General features: G+C 48.9%; 1 protein-coding gene across 1 annotated transcript in view; it reads right to left on the bottom strand.

Annotated features, from left to right (window-relative positions):
* CalpC (calpain C) overlaps positions 1–15220 on the bottom strand; it is a 348733-nt gene that overhangs the window by 60553 nt on the left and 272960 nt on the right. Inside the window, exons 9-10 of the mRNA XM_045733865.2 lie at positions 7307–7401; positions 2352–2465 (exon numbers count right to left, since the gene is read on the bottom strand). Of these exons, the coding sequence (XP_045589821.1) occupies positions 2352–2465; positions 7307–7401 (209 nt within the window). The remainder of the gene's footprint in view (positions 1–2351; positions 2466–7306; positions 7402–15220) is intronic.

The raw sequence follows: 15220 nt of genomic DNA, 5'->3' as shown, positions 1-15220 counted from the left end.
TTTATGTTCATTAGTTTTATCATCCTCATGGCAGATCTCTAGTACTATTATGTCAACTTCTTGTGGATTGGCAGTCACTATTTCTTTCACCTTTAGGTGTTCTTTCACCAGCACAGCAACGCCACCGCCTTTCCTAATTTTTCTGTCCCGTCTCCAAATTGAGTAGCCCCTTGGGAATACGACCTAATTTAAAATAACATCTTCAAGTTTTGTCTCCGTGAGTGCAACAATGTCTTGTGTCTGCAGCTGTATTACATCACTTAACTCCAGTATCTTCGATCTCACTCCATCTATGTTGGTGTATGCAATCTTCAGGAACTTGTTCCCCCTCTCCTTATTCTTCACTTCCCCTCTCTCTATTGATTTTGTTGGTTTGCCTTTACGTACCACTTTACTGGTCTGCCTACCCCTATCGCTTTGTAGGAAAAAAGAATTTATTTCTTCTTCATTCCTGCTCTCATTTAAACTTTTTGCCTTGGCGAGGTTCAGTTTCAGCTTCTCTCCTGTGAAATATTACTCCCAGCTTACGTACCAGCCTGAAGACAGTACTAAACACAAGGCACAGCCCTGAGACAAGAAACAGGAGTTGGAGTCACACGACCAAGCCTCAATCACATCAGCCGAGAACTGAAGGTGTGGGTAGTTGGCGTGAGGGGTTTGGGACTCCCCCTTTCCCCTCCTTTGGGGGAGTGCACAGACAACGGCGCAGTGACGTGATGATGTCATAATAGTTTGCTAGTTTTAATTTGGGGAGTTCTGTCCACTAGTTTGGTTTTCAGAAGCAATATTTCAACCAGAATTGGGGGTTTGCTTTGGTGCCAGACCCGGTCGATGGCAGACATGGAATGCTTCCAACCACATGGAAGTTTTCTATAGGCAATTCCTCCTCGTGCCTCTCTAAGGGGACCAGGTTTTAGCTCGTGGTCCCCGGTAGGCATAGAACTCCATGCACATTGACTGATGCCAGTCTAATATATCCATATCAGCCTAGATAGTTTTGAGGAGCCTCCGGGTCTCACCCAGAAAATGGCATTTCAACACTGGTTTTTTCCACATGGCAATGTACTTTTATTTTATTGGTAATGTTACTTGACTTTATATGCATATATATCCCTTTAAAGCATTCTATTGCAAACAATTTGATACCAAAATGAATGACGTAACATGAAAGCTGAGGTGAGAAAACTGTAAAGAGTATAAACATTGAAGTGTGGTTATCCGCTCACAGGCAACGCGCAGCCTACCTTGTGGTGTACTGCTGCTGGTGGTCCGCCAGGGTGGCAAAAGTGTTAATAAAGATACGTATTAAATTTTGGACTCCACATGTGCAGCATCACAGCCACTTAAGTTGTTTCTAGTGAAAATCACCCCCACATTTTCTTTGTCATAGTCGGTCATTGCTTTCTCAATTTCCTGATTTGAGTGGTGGTTGTAGAACTCAGGATGTCTAGATGCATGTTGCTTCTTCCCTCCTTTCCCTAATTGCCTCTGGGCAGGGATAAAGAGGGGGGGGGGTGATATGGTACAGTTCTGTAAAATAATGTACTTTGGTAATGATGTGGTGAACATGCTCTCCACATGGCGTTAATTCCACAACAACAAACAATGATGTCACCGGGTATGGGGTTTCCTGACTTACTATTTACAATGCTTATAAAACAAAAGAGCATCTGCTCAGAACATTATGCACCTAACCTATGTAGTACTTAACAAAATACCTTAATCCTAACACACCTGAAGTTTCATATGGTTTTCTTCCCTTCTTTGGGTGTCCTTGAGTACTGTGCAGCTGTTTACTCCACTGCTCAGTACCCACATTCATGAAATGTTGGACAGGAGCGTATGTGTGGTGGTAAATTCTTTGAGGGGTCATGTCCAGTCTCTTTCCAGTGACAAAAAGATTTTCTTGATTCATCTTTACCATGTCTTGGCTTAATATTCATATTCAATGACCATTTCTGATGAGCCCTATGTTTATGGCTCGATGGGTGGTGCAGATGCTCTGGGGCTCTGGGATGTTTATTCTGGTCTTGGGCCATTTTCCCAGGTGCTGCTGATCACTTGTCCTAGATGTGTGTGTGTGTCTTTGATTCCCAGGATGTTTGCCCAGGGCTTCTGAGTGGTGTGTTCAGAGTTCCCAAGCTTTCTGCATTAGTTTTCTGGACTGTTTGTTTCATGGAGTCTTTAGGGAAGGGCTCAAGAATGGTCTTCAAACTCTGTGCTTTGTGGGCATTTTATTTAATTCTATGCTTGAATTTTACACCAGTGTGATTCTTGACTGAAATATGATTTGTAAACCATCAAAGAGCAAACATCTAACAATGGGTAAAATAAAAAAAAAAATAACTTACTTGTCTACTGTTAGTGTACTGTGAGTTGACGAGTGATTTATTCTTTTTGAAGAAAGCTTTACTAATCGAGTCAAGACCACTTTTGGAGAGAGGATAGGCTGTGAAACCAATCACCTGCAAAAAGAAGAAATTTCAAATTGTTTATCAGATGAACTACAGAACATATAAAATAGTTTAATTAATGATAACCCAAGTGACAGAGAACTGTATATTTAACTTGTGGATAAAGGGACAGATCGGTATATGTCTAGCATGTGAAATACAGAACTTTGTACCCGACTATTAAAAGTAACTGAATAACTTATTTTTCATTCTATGTACTGCACTAAATAACCAGCATTGAATGTAATGAAACATCATTTTCTGGGTGAGCCCCAGAGACTCCCTGGAGCTTATCGGGCTAATGTCTGTTATATTAGACCGGGACATTAGCCATGGAGTTCAGACCTACCAGGGACCAGCGCCAGAACCTGGCTCCTTCAGAGAGGTTTCCGGGAGCAGTAGCCCTGGAAAACTCCCGTAATTGGAGGTTTTCCTTATCTGCCATCGACCGGGGTTAGGCACCCAGAAAGGTAGGCATGACAAAAACCCCACATGGTAAAAAACTGAACAGAGAGGTAGAAACTCCCTACAATCCCAAGCAAACAAGCAAACATCACACTTTACTGCCACGCCGATTGTCCGCACAGCCCTCCCCGCTCCGGGAGGGGGGCCCTGGACCTCAGTGCGCCGGCTGCCTAGCACCAGTTCGGAAGCTAAGCTTCAACCAACGAGAAAAATCTGCCGACCGGTGGGAGGGAGGGTTGCCAGGGAGCCTTCGAGGCTTACCCAGAAAATGGCGTTTCATTACATTCAACGCTGGTTTTCTGTGGGGAGCCCCTATGGCTCCCTGGAGCTTCATACCCAAAGAGAAGGAAAAGAAAGGGCTGACCCGGGAGGCAGCCACCCCAAACTCTGCAACGCGAAGTTGAGACAACAGGCAGCAACCTGCGACCCATGGCAACACAAGAACACACAGGAGCAGACACGTTCACAAATGAATGGGTGGCCAGGAACCTGTGCGACCCCCTAATCCTTGCACCCGAAATGAGCTCAAAACGTCACCAAACACGGCAGCAAAAGCTGAAAACGTCCGAACGGCATGGGCACAAGGATAGACCGCAGACTGGTAGACTTAAGAAAACTGCGGACGACCTGGGAGACCCGAGCTCTGAAACAGGGAACGAGGGGAACCGGATCAACCCAGAGCATATCCCCAGCCACGGCATGCAGGTAGCGGCGATGGCCGCAACCGGACAACACATGTCGCACCCCCGGCTGAACCAACGAAGCATCAATAACCCAAGGACCCCTCTGGAAAGCAGCCGTCTCTACCATCGCCAGAAGGATGGAGAAAGGCTGCAAGCGTACAAACCTACCACCAGTACCAAAAGAGCAGAAACCTCTGCGCCAGAGGAGAGTCAGAAGCTCCTCGACCCGACTTACAGAGGCCAATGCCAAGAAAGTATGGCCTTTGAAAAACAATCTTGAAACGAAGGGGCTACCACAGAGGAGAGGAAGGATAAAAGGGCACCCTGATCAAGGACCAGGACGGCTCAGGCGGCGCATGAACAGGACGAAGGTGAAACAAAACACGAGAAGCGTATGGAACAGGGCGGATGTGACGTCCACCTCGAACGCAAGCCGGAGTGGCTCTGCCAGCACTGCACAATACGAGGCGACAGTAAGAAGCATCAATTAACAGTCCTGAAAAACCCAAGAAAGGACAAGACAACCTATGATGAGCAAGAAAATGTCGAATAGAAACGTCATACTGTCGCCGAGACAAAGCTTGCAGGTGGGACACCATCAACTAAGTCTCCTGATCACCATACAGATGGTGATACACCTGCGTCAGCAGAGCAGACACGAAGAGTCGAGGAGAAGACCGAACCAGTCACACACAGGACCGATCCGACCTGCCGAAAGAGCTGGAGCCGCGGAAAACACCCCGGGTTCGGACACCTATCAAGCTGCATCTGAAAACAAAGCTGGGACGGCCACCAAGAGACCACGAGGACTACTCTCCTTGGGAAGGACTCCAGCCGAGCCAGAACCCATCTACAGCTGGACCGGGAGAAGAGGAACAGATAACTCCACCTCGATCAGTTCTGCCGAAGGCATCCACCGTGAACGCCTCACAGGCGGGTAAGGGCACCATATAGAATGGGAGATGCCGAGACCACACCGACGCGAAGATGTCCATGTCCAGGAGTCCGTACGTCCTGCAGAGCCTATGAAATGAGTTGGTGACGACTGGCCAAACTGTGAACAGAGGAATGAACTGAGACAGGTCGTCCGCCAGGACGTAGGACACCCCAGACATGAAATGTACAGCTAGCCAAACACCAGGGATCCAGCCCACAAGCATTCAAAGGGACCAACCCCAAAGGTCAAGGACCTAAGAGAATCCCCGTGGTTCGGGCAATGAACCACCGAAAAACACTTCGAATGGAGCCGGATGGGATAGCCTCGAGTGACCCGAATCCTCCAAAAGCACAAACCAGACAGCCACGAACTCCGGAACCGTGCTGTGAGCCCAACGGACGGACAGACTCCACCATCCCTGGCCGGCCTGGTGAGCACTGGCCACAAAGCCCTAGCCGAGAGATGACCCGTCTGTGAACACATCGAGCGAAAGCTCGGGGAGACGCCAAGGCACGAAACCCCGAGAACCCCAAAGAGGAAGCCAGTGATGCAGCACCAACACAAGATCCTCGGTGGACAAACCCAACGATTGAGAGGCGGAAGGGGAGTCCCCGAAGGAACCGAACAGACACCGAAACCAAACCTGACCCTACGGGCAGACCAGCACGGTAAAGTTCAAACTCCTGCACAACCACTTGAGCAACCACCGAGTGACCCAGGACTTCCCCTCATAAACAGCCAAAGATGGGACCATAGCTGCAGCAACGCTTCTGGAGGGAAAGACAAAGAAGCAGTCCAAGAGTCCTAAACAAGACCCAGCCAGGTCTGAACCCAGGACAGAACCAGATGGAGTGGCCTCCAGATCACCAGGAATCCGAACCCGGCAATCTAGAAAGAACCACACCCTTGGCGAGCAGACAAGCTAACTGACTGGGAGCCCACACCAGCCAGTCGACAAGGTAGGCCAGATGCCGAATCCCGAGCAGACGCAGACAGGTCACCAAGATCCAGTAAAGATGCGTAACTACACTAAGTGCCAATTAAAAACTAGGGAAAGAACTAGTTCCAAGAAAGAAAGAACAATGCCCACCTAGCCAGTCGTCAAGGTAGGGCAGAACACTAACCCTCAACAAACAAAGACTCGTCACCACGACCAGTGTCATACTGGCAAAAACATGGGGAACCAGATGCAAACCAAAGGGAAGACTCTGAAAGTGATAAGCATGATGCCCCACAATAAAATCTAAATAATGCCTGAAACCTGGACAAATATGGATGTGCCAGCCTGCATCCTGGAGGTCTGGTGAAACAAACCAGATGTCTGCCTTTAATCCAAGACAAACCTGGGCTAAAGTAGTCATCTGGCACATGGCAAGACACGAACTGGCTCTATACTGATAGATTAAGGATGAACCGGAGTGCCACCAAGTACTGTTTCAGAACAGGGAGGAGACGGGACACGTGCCGAAGAGACATGGTCATTATGACCACTTTAGAAGCAACCTACTATGAAATGACAACACAGGCAAGCAGAAGAGGCCTGCCCAAACGCCCCACTCCCCAGAAGTGAAGAGTGACGAACCAACTCCACCACAGGACTGCAAAACTACCCAAAAAAAAAAAAACTAAATCGTTGGCCCAAGAGATAGCAAACTGGGCGAGCTGCCCCCAACCGCCCCATCAGAGCGGGAACTATGCAAAACTGCAAAACGATCGGCGTAAACCATGACAAGCAGGAGCCCTCTGCAAAATACGAGCATAGTGACGACTAGAAGACAAACCGGCCATGGGAAACACATGCGACAAAGAGTTAAACTCCAAGGCCCTACCTTGACATAGAGCAGGCAAAAGTCAAACCTTACTCGACCACCTCCAAGATCAAGAACAAAAACCATGAAACACAATAAGGTGGAAATTGGCAAACAAGAGGCAGACGCATTAGACAACACTCACAGGAAAGAGGAGAGGTGAAAATGGGGGAGGTGGACAAGATGGCCAAAGACGAAGCTGAATCTAAAGACTGGGCTAACACAGACTGTAAACACTCAAGGTGGGAAGTGGAGAATGCGGCTACTGAATCCTGGAGCATGCGAGCATACAGCTTGGACAAAGCCACTGCGGACACCAAAACACCCACACAAGACCCAGAGCCAACAGCCTCAATGAAGCCCTTGGCTCTGCTTACCATATGGAGCCATGAAAAAGGGAGTTCCACAAGGTCCAGAAATTGCATGACCAAGGCCAAGTGTGAGCGAGCACAAAAGTCCTCCAACATAAAGGTCACTAACAGCAAAGGCACTTGGGCATAGAGCTGCACCAAGCTCACATCCCATGAACGCCGGGAGCCAACAGGCATTCATGGAGCGGCCCAAAAGATGGACACTACAAAAACACCTTAAACACAGTCGCCACCACACACCACTTGAACATACAGCAATAACGAAAACCATGTCAAGTCCCAAAGGATGATCGCCTGCTAGTCAGGAAGACTCTAGAATCTCATAAGCATCCAATATGGAGATGAAAGATAATAATATTATTATGATGTATGAACATTAAGAAAGGTATACTTTAATGCACCTTGATTGTGATGTACAGCTGATGGAGTAATGGTGAGCACATCTCTGATTGTAACATGCAGTTGAAGGGTTACAGCAAAGTTTGTTGTTATTTCTTAAATATATTCAGCTACCCATTGTCTCACTAACAAATTTGCTATCGAGTATATGGATATCCTTTAATAAGTAAAAGCTATTCTATGAATTTACCTTGGGTTCCATGACAGAATGTTGGTTAAGGGAGATAACCACCTCCTCCATGTCACTCAGGATCAGGTGGAGCTGAGGGTTGATGTGGAAGGTATCTGTTCAAACAAAGTGCATATATTTTGAATTCCATGAAATTATTACACATCTGACTTAAAATGTTATTTACACAATAATATGTTCGACTGTAGTCAAGCAAGAGAGGTTGTCCACAGGCCATCGTACCTCAGGATAGAGACAAAATTTATCATAGAATGTAATGAAATGTCATTTTCTGGTTAGCCTCTCAGTAGCTTCCGTTAAGCTACTGAGGGGTCCTGTAGTAGGACCTGGTCCTACTGGTCCTACCAAGCCTAAGGAAATTGAACCAGGCAGAGGAGACCCACCAAAGCCTACCATGAACCAGGATCAAAATCTGGGTCTCTCTGAGGCAAGGGAAGCTCAGGGGACCAGAGGTCAACCCAAAACAACAACAAAACCCTTCAGAAAGGATAAGTTCAATAACACACGTGTCTGCTTGAAGGAAAATAGAAATCAGGTAAAATCAGGTAATCATACACTCACTCCATACATTCTCATGTGCTCTATACATGTACAAAACATTGTTCCTGAATAGTAATCTTGATCTGAAACTTTTCCTTGATAGGTGTAATAGAGCCCATGAACACCACACCAGAAAGAAATACATCTCTGATATCACCAGAAACTATATCTGTTCAAACACTCCATACAAATAAAAGGACCCAGTCTATGGAACTCACTCCCCAATGAATTAAAAAATTGTCCAGCCTATTCAATTGTCCCTATTCAAAAGTAAACCCAAACGTACTTAACTTCATCCTCATAGTTTCATCACCTTGTGCTTCAAACTCACACTGTATCTTGCACTACCCACTTCCCCAATACATGTATTAGTATTCAAGAGACATCTTTACTAGCGTAATCACCCCTGCCAATTTATATTGTAGTTATTTGTCAATATAAAACCTTGCTACAATGTACCTTTTCATCTTACCTGATGAACCTGCGATTAATCTGCCCGAAACGCTGCGCGTGCTAGTGGCTTTACAAGACTGTAATTACCATAATTGTATCCTCACATTCCTTATGTACATTCTTGTATATGCATAAATAAATAAATAAATAAATAAGTTAGATTAAGGACCTGCAGGAAATGCTGTGTGTCAGTGGCTTTGCAAAAATGTAAAAAACCAGCATTGAATGAAATGAAATGCCATTTTCTGGGTGAGCCCCGGAGATTCCGTGGAGCTATTGGGCTAATATGTGGTACATTAGACTGGGGCATTAATCTATGGAGTTCAGCCTACCGGGGACCAAGAGCCAGAACCTGGCCCCTCTCAGAGAGGTGCAGGGAGCAATGCCCCTGGAAACCCCATCCCCCTGTGGTTGGGGGGTTTCCCTTATCTGCCATCGACCAAGGTTAGGCACCCAGAAAGGTAGGGATAAGAAAATAAACCCCACATGGTAAGAAAATTGCAACTAAAAATCGAAAAGAGAATCAGAATTCCCTCCAATCCCAAGGAAACGAGCAAACGTTACACTCCACTGTCGCGTCGTTCGTCCACGCAGCACTCCCCGTGCCGGCTACCTAGAACACCAGTTCAGAAGTTAAGCATCAACAACGCAAAAAACTGCTGACCGGAGGGAGGGAGGGTTGCCAGGGAGCCTCCAGGGCTCACCCAGAAAATGGCATTTCATTACATTTAATGCTAGTTTCGTGTGGAAAGTCCTTATGGCTCCCTGGATGTGTATAACCAAAGATAAGGAAAATTGAGGGACTTACCCGGGAGGAGGCTGCCACACACTCCTCAACGCGAAGTCGAGACTACTGGTTGTAACCTACAACCCAAAGCAACACGGGAACGTCCAGGAGTAGGAACATTAACAAAATAACGGGCGGCTAGTATCCTTTTCGACCTCCAAAATCCCTGTGCCCAAATATCAGCCCAGGACATGTTGCCAAACACGGCAGCCAATGTACCAAACTTCCTAATGTTATGGGCATGAGGATAATAACCCTGCGGATGACCTGGGAGACCCAAGCCCTGGAACAGGGAACGAGGAAAACCGGATCAACCCAAAGCGCATCCCCAGCCATTGAAGTGGAAGTGCGCAGATAACAGCGAAGAGTCGCAACCAGACACAACACATGATGCACCCCTGGCCTGACCAACCAAGCATCAATGACCTCCCTGGAAAGCAGCAGTCTCGTTCTTTGCCAGAAAAGAAGAAGGCTGCAACCGAACAAACCGACCACCAGGAACAAAAAAGAGCAGAAATCCCTGTGCTGGAGGAGAGCATGAAACTCACCGACCCGACCCCCCTGAGGCCAGTGCCAACAGAAATAGAGCCTTGAAAAAACAATCTTGAACCAAAGGGGCCACCACAAACCAAGGAGAGGAAAGATAGGAGAGCATCCTGTCCAAAGACCAGGACACCGCAGGCAGCGCATGAGCATGCCGGAGGTAAAACAAAGCACGAGAAAGCTTACAGAACAGAGCAGAAGTGACATTCACCCCAAACACAAGCTGGAGTGGCTCCGCCAATGCTGCACGATACAAGGTGACAGTATTAGGCATCAAATGACGGTCCTGAAAAAGCCAAGGTAGAAAGGACTAGACAACCCGATCAGAAACAGAAGATAACCTACGAAGAGAGAGAAAATGTCGGAAAGAACACCAGGAAACTTCATATTGTCGCATAGTTGAAGCTCTCAGGTGGGACACCATCAATGAAGCCACCTGATCACCATACACACTGTGATAAACCCCGCCTCGAAAAGACCAGACACGATGAGTGGAGAAGACCAAACCAGCCATGTACCTGACCAGTCCAACCTGCTGGAAGAGATGGAGCCGTGGAAAATGTCCCGGGTTCACACACCCAGCAAGCAGTGCCTGGAACCAAGGCTGGGTCAGCCACCAAGAGGCCCACGAGGACTACTCTCCCTTGGTAGGACTCCAACCGAGCCAGTACCCGAAGCAACAGCCGGACTAGGGGAGAAGAGGTACAGGTAACCCCACCTCAACCAGTTCTGCCGAAACAGGTCTACAGCGACAGCATCACGGTTGGGAAAGGGCGCCATGTAGATTGGGAGATGCCGAGACCACACGAATATGAAAAGGTCCACGTCCGGGAGTCTGTATGTCTGGTAGAGCCATCAGAAAGAGTTGGCATCAACCATCCATTCTGTGGATAGGGGAATGAACCGTGACAGGCCATCCACCAGGACGTTGGACACTCCCCGGATATGAACCGCATGGAGAGCCAAACCTCGAGAAGACAACAGACGAGTCACTCGAAACAATCAGACCCAAAGAGGAAATGACCAAACGGAACCACTGTGGTTCAGGTAATGAACCATCACTGAACAGTCCGAATGGTCAAACCCCGAGCAACCTGAACCCTCCAAAGCGACAGCCAAACAGTCGAGAACTCCCACACCACGCAGTAAGGCCGACAGAAAGATGTACCTCATCAGCCCTGGCTGACCTGGTGAGTACTGGTCACAAAGCCTGAGCTGAGAAATGTCAGTGAACACATCGAGCGAGGACTCGGTTAGGTGCCAAGGTAATGAACTCAAAAAAACCTGAAGAGGAAACCGGCAACACAGCAACCAACTCAAGTCCCCAGAGAATACGAACCCAGCGATCGCGAGAGAAGCACAAGGGGCGTCCCTGAAGGAACCAGAACAGATGCCAAAGCCAAACCTGACCCACCGTGTAGACCATCAGGGCGAAGTTCAAACTCCCGAACAGCTGCTCAAGCAACTGCTGAGTGACCCAGGACCCCCCCAAAACAGCCAAAGGCAGGACAGCAGCTGCAACAATGCCTCCAGAGGAAGAGACATGGAAGCGATCCGAGAGTTCCAAACCCCAAACAAGACCAAGACAGGTCCAAACCTGGGACGGAACCAGATGGGACTTCCACCAGTTCACCAGGAACCTAAACCTGGTGAGCTGGGAAAGAACCACATCCCTGGCAAGCAAAAAAGCAGAACAACTGGGACCCCACACCAGCCAGTCATTGAGGTAGGCCAGGACCCAAACCCCCTTGCAGATGCAGACGCGACACCGCGACCCAGGTAAAACTCATGAAAATGCGAGCGGTGCCAGATTCAAGCAAAAAGGAAGGCAATGAAAGCTGTAAGCCTGATGCCTCACCATGAAACCTAACCAGTCCCTGAACCCTGGATGAATAGAAACGTGCCAATACTCGTCCTTGAGGTCCAAGGACACAATCCAGGCACCCAGCTCCAAATGAAGCCAGACCCAAGACAGAGTGGTACTCTGAATGGAGGGGCAAGGAATCCAGGGATTCAGATGGGACAAGTCCAGAATGAACCTCAGATCCACACAGTCCTGTTTTGGCACTGGAAACATTCAGGAAACCCACCTGAGGGACAAGGTTGTTTCGATCATGCAAAACCGCACCCACTCCGAAATGACCTGATGAAGCGCAGAGGAAGAAGCCTGCCCAGCCAGCCCCGAACTCCCCGAAGGGGTGGAGAGGAGCCGCCCAATGCCACCATAGTCCAGAGGACACGACTGAAAACGCTCGCAAATTGTGGGCCCAAGCACGAGCAGAGTGAGCCTCTGTTTGCATCGACCCGTCAGTGGAGTGAACCACAAAAGGGCCGACGCCCCTTACGAGAAGCTGGCCGATGAACAGAGCGATCATTGCGCCAACCAGACGACGCTGGCTCCAAAGGCAATGTCGACTCAGAAGCTGGCACCAATTGGCCCACCTCGACCAGCGGAACCCCAAGCTCTGTCACGATCCTTCTGAGAAGACCAAGAACGGCCACCCCAGAGAACCAACAAGTCTGACACAGAACGACAACTAGACGAAACCTGCATGTGCAGCTGCACAAAGCCAACATCCTGAGAAAGCACAGGGGCAAACAAGCAAGCAAGCATTAAGGTGCTTAAACTCGCCCCCCAGGTAAACCTGCAGAACTGTAGAAGTTTCTCACCACTCAAGCGTGTGGGTCTGACAGAACCCATACCACGTCCCCAAAAAAAGAATGGGCAGTCTGCCAGCCAGGAAGACTCCGGAACCTCCAGACGCACCCAATACGGAAAAGAACCGAACTTAAATAAGGACGAATCCATCACAGAGGCGGAATCCGGGTTTCACAGGAGATGCACAGCAAGAACCTTCCGAACCTCCCTAGGGAAGAATCGAGACAAGTACGAGAGGCAGCAGAAAACCTTTGGAAGGAAGGGGCCAAGGAACCCAAGGGAGCCCAGAATTGAACCCGGGGAGGAGCCGACTCCAAATCATACTCTTGGGCATTAGTCACTTCGACCCCAAATCATATAGGGAACGGGGGTAAGAAAACCCCTCTCCTTGCAACAACAAGCCCTGCAAAAAGGGCACCAACACCCAAGCGGGGTCAAAGGAATAAATACCAGAAATAATATCTCTTTGATATCCCCAGAGTCAAACTTATTCTGTGTAAACACTCTATGCAAATAAAGGGACCCAGTCTATGGAACTCACTCCCTAATGAATTGAAAAGCTGTCCAACTTTTGCGTCATTCAAAAACAAAACTAAAAAGTACCTAATTTCATCTGCATAGTTTTTTACCTTTTGCTTTAAAACTGCACTGTATCTATTGCTACCCAATCTCCAAATCTTTATGTACCCAGTCCGAACATCTTTACCATTGTGATCATTGCTGTCTTCTTATATGTGCTATCAATCTGCTGTATGGTGTCTGTTAATCTAGTTTAAATTACCAATCAAGTTGTCAATGTAATCAATCAGAGCTTTAATATACCAATGTGCTTTAATATACTTACTATTCTCTCTCATCTCATTTTTTCTTCTTGCAATGTATCTGTTATCATTTTATTAATTCTGCTAGAATTTACCTACTTAAAATTATCTGTTAGATTAAGGACCTGCCCGAAACGCTGCGCGTACTAGTGGCTTTACAAGATTGTAAATACTATGCTATGTATTCTCTCTAACCCAATGTACCTTCTTGTATATAAATAAATAAATAAATAAAGGGGGCCCAAGACCTCCAGGTCGACTCCTCTCCACCCCGGGATTCCCCAAGCTGGGACCCAGGGCAGAGCAGTCCTCCATACCCTTTACCCCTGAAGAAAAGGCAGAGTCCCAGGGAAAGGCTGAAAAGAAGGAAAGAAGGACCCAGATGCCTTGGAATGAGGAACCAGCTCAAAGGCCTCCATCCTCAACCAGAATGGGGCAGCCCCCGAAGCTGCCAGAGTCTCATTACCAACTAAACCCTGCCCCCGACTCCGAAACCCTCAGATGTTTAGGAGCCAGAAGCAAGGAAAGGTGGGGGGGGGGGGGGCAGGGTGAACAACAAGGGAAGGACCAGGGAGCACGGACTGAACGAAGGTCGAAGCGACTAATGCCCCCCTAGGTTCGGGTCCCTATAATCAAAGCAGGGCAGCCACGGGGCATCCGTGTGGGAGACCAACCTAGCTCATTGCAGTAACGTGAATCTAGCATGCAACGCGGATGCTGCCTGTACCATAACAGCAATGCCATCAGAATAGTACTGGAGAACAAGTAAAGAACATGACTCGCATGACTCTGGGGTCAAAGGTATCGTTGACCTAACAGGAAGCATGACTGAGGGAAAAGAGGTGACTGTCACCCCTGAGACAAGGACACGCAGCAACCTTCCAACCCTCCCAAGGCTGGCTGGAACTCGGAAGACGCATCCATAGGTCCACCGACAGGGTTTTCCACAGCCCGTAGGCTGACTGCTGCGGGAAAACTGGGCAAGGTGTTGCTAACCGGTAAAGACCCAAAGTTAACAAGGGGGAGATTATAACACTGAAACCCCCTGCAACATGCACCATCACGTGGGCCTAGCAGAGGGCCACCAAAATATTAGAAGTGGAGCTCTACCCACACCAGCCAGAACCCCACCAAGCAAGTACCCACACCAGCCAGAACCCACCAAGCAAGTACCCACACCAGCCAGAACCCCACCAAGCAAGTACCCACACCAGCCAGAACCCCACCAAGCAAGTACCCACACCAGCCAGAACCCCACCAAGCAAGTACCCACACCAGCCAGAACCCCACCAAGCAAGTACCCACACCAGCCAGAACCCCACCAAGCAAGTACCCACACCAGCCAGAACCCCACCAAGCAAGTACCCACACCAGCCAGAACCCCACCAAGCAAGTACCCACACCAGCCAGAACCCCACCAAGCAAGTACCCACACCAGCCAGAACCCCACCAAGCAAGTACCCACACCAGCCAGAACCCCACCAAGCAAGTACCCACACCAGCCAGAACCCCACCAAGCAAGTACCCACACCAGCCAGAACCCCACCAAGCAAGTACCCACACCAGCCAGAACCCCACCAAGCAAGTACCCACACCAGCCAGAACCCACCAAGCAAGTACCCACACCAGCCAGAACCCCACCAAGCAAGTACCCACACCAGCCAGAACCCCACCAAGCAAGTACCCACACCAGCCAGAACCCCACCAAGCAAGTACCCACACCAGCCAGAACCCCACCAAGCAAGTACCCACACCAGCCAGAACCCCACCAAGCAAGTACCCACACCAGCCAGAACCCCACCAAGCAAGTACCCACACCAGCCAGAACCCCACCAAGCAAGTACCCACACCAGCCAGAACCCCACCAAGCAAGTACCCACACCAGCCAGAACCCCACCAAGCAAGTACCCACACCAGCCAGAACCCCACCAAGCAAGTACCCACACCAGCCAGAACCCCACCAAGCAAGTACCCACACCAGCCAGAACCCCACCAAGCAAGTACCCACACCAGCCAGAACCCCACCAAGCAAGTACCCACACCAGCCAGAACCCACCAAGCAAGTACCCACACCAGCCAGAACCCCACCAAGCAAGTACCCACACCAGCCA

This window comes from Procambarus clarkii, chromosome 1, assembly GCF_040958095.1.
Source record: "Procambarus clarkii isolate CNS0578487 chromosome 1, FALCON_Pclarkii_2.0, whole genome shotgun sequence".
Taxonomy (NCBI): Eukaryota; Metazoa; Arthropoda; class Malacostraca; order Decapoda; family Cambaridae; genus Procambarus; species Procambarus clarkii.
This window is presented reverse-complemented; position numbering and strand designations above follow the sequence as displayed.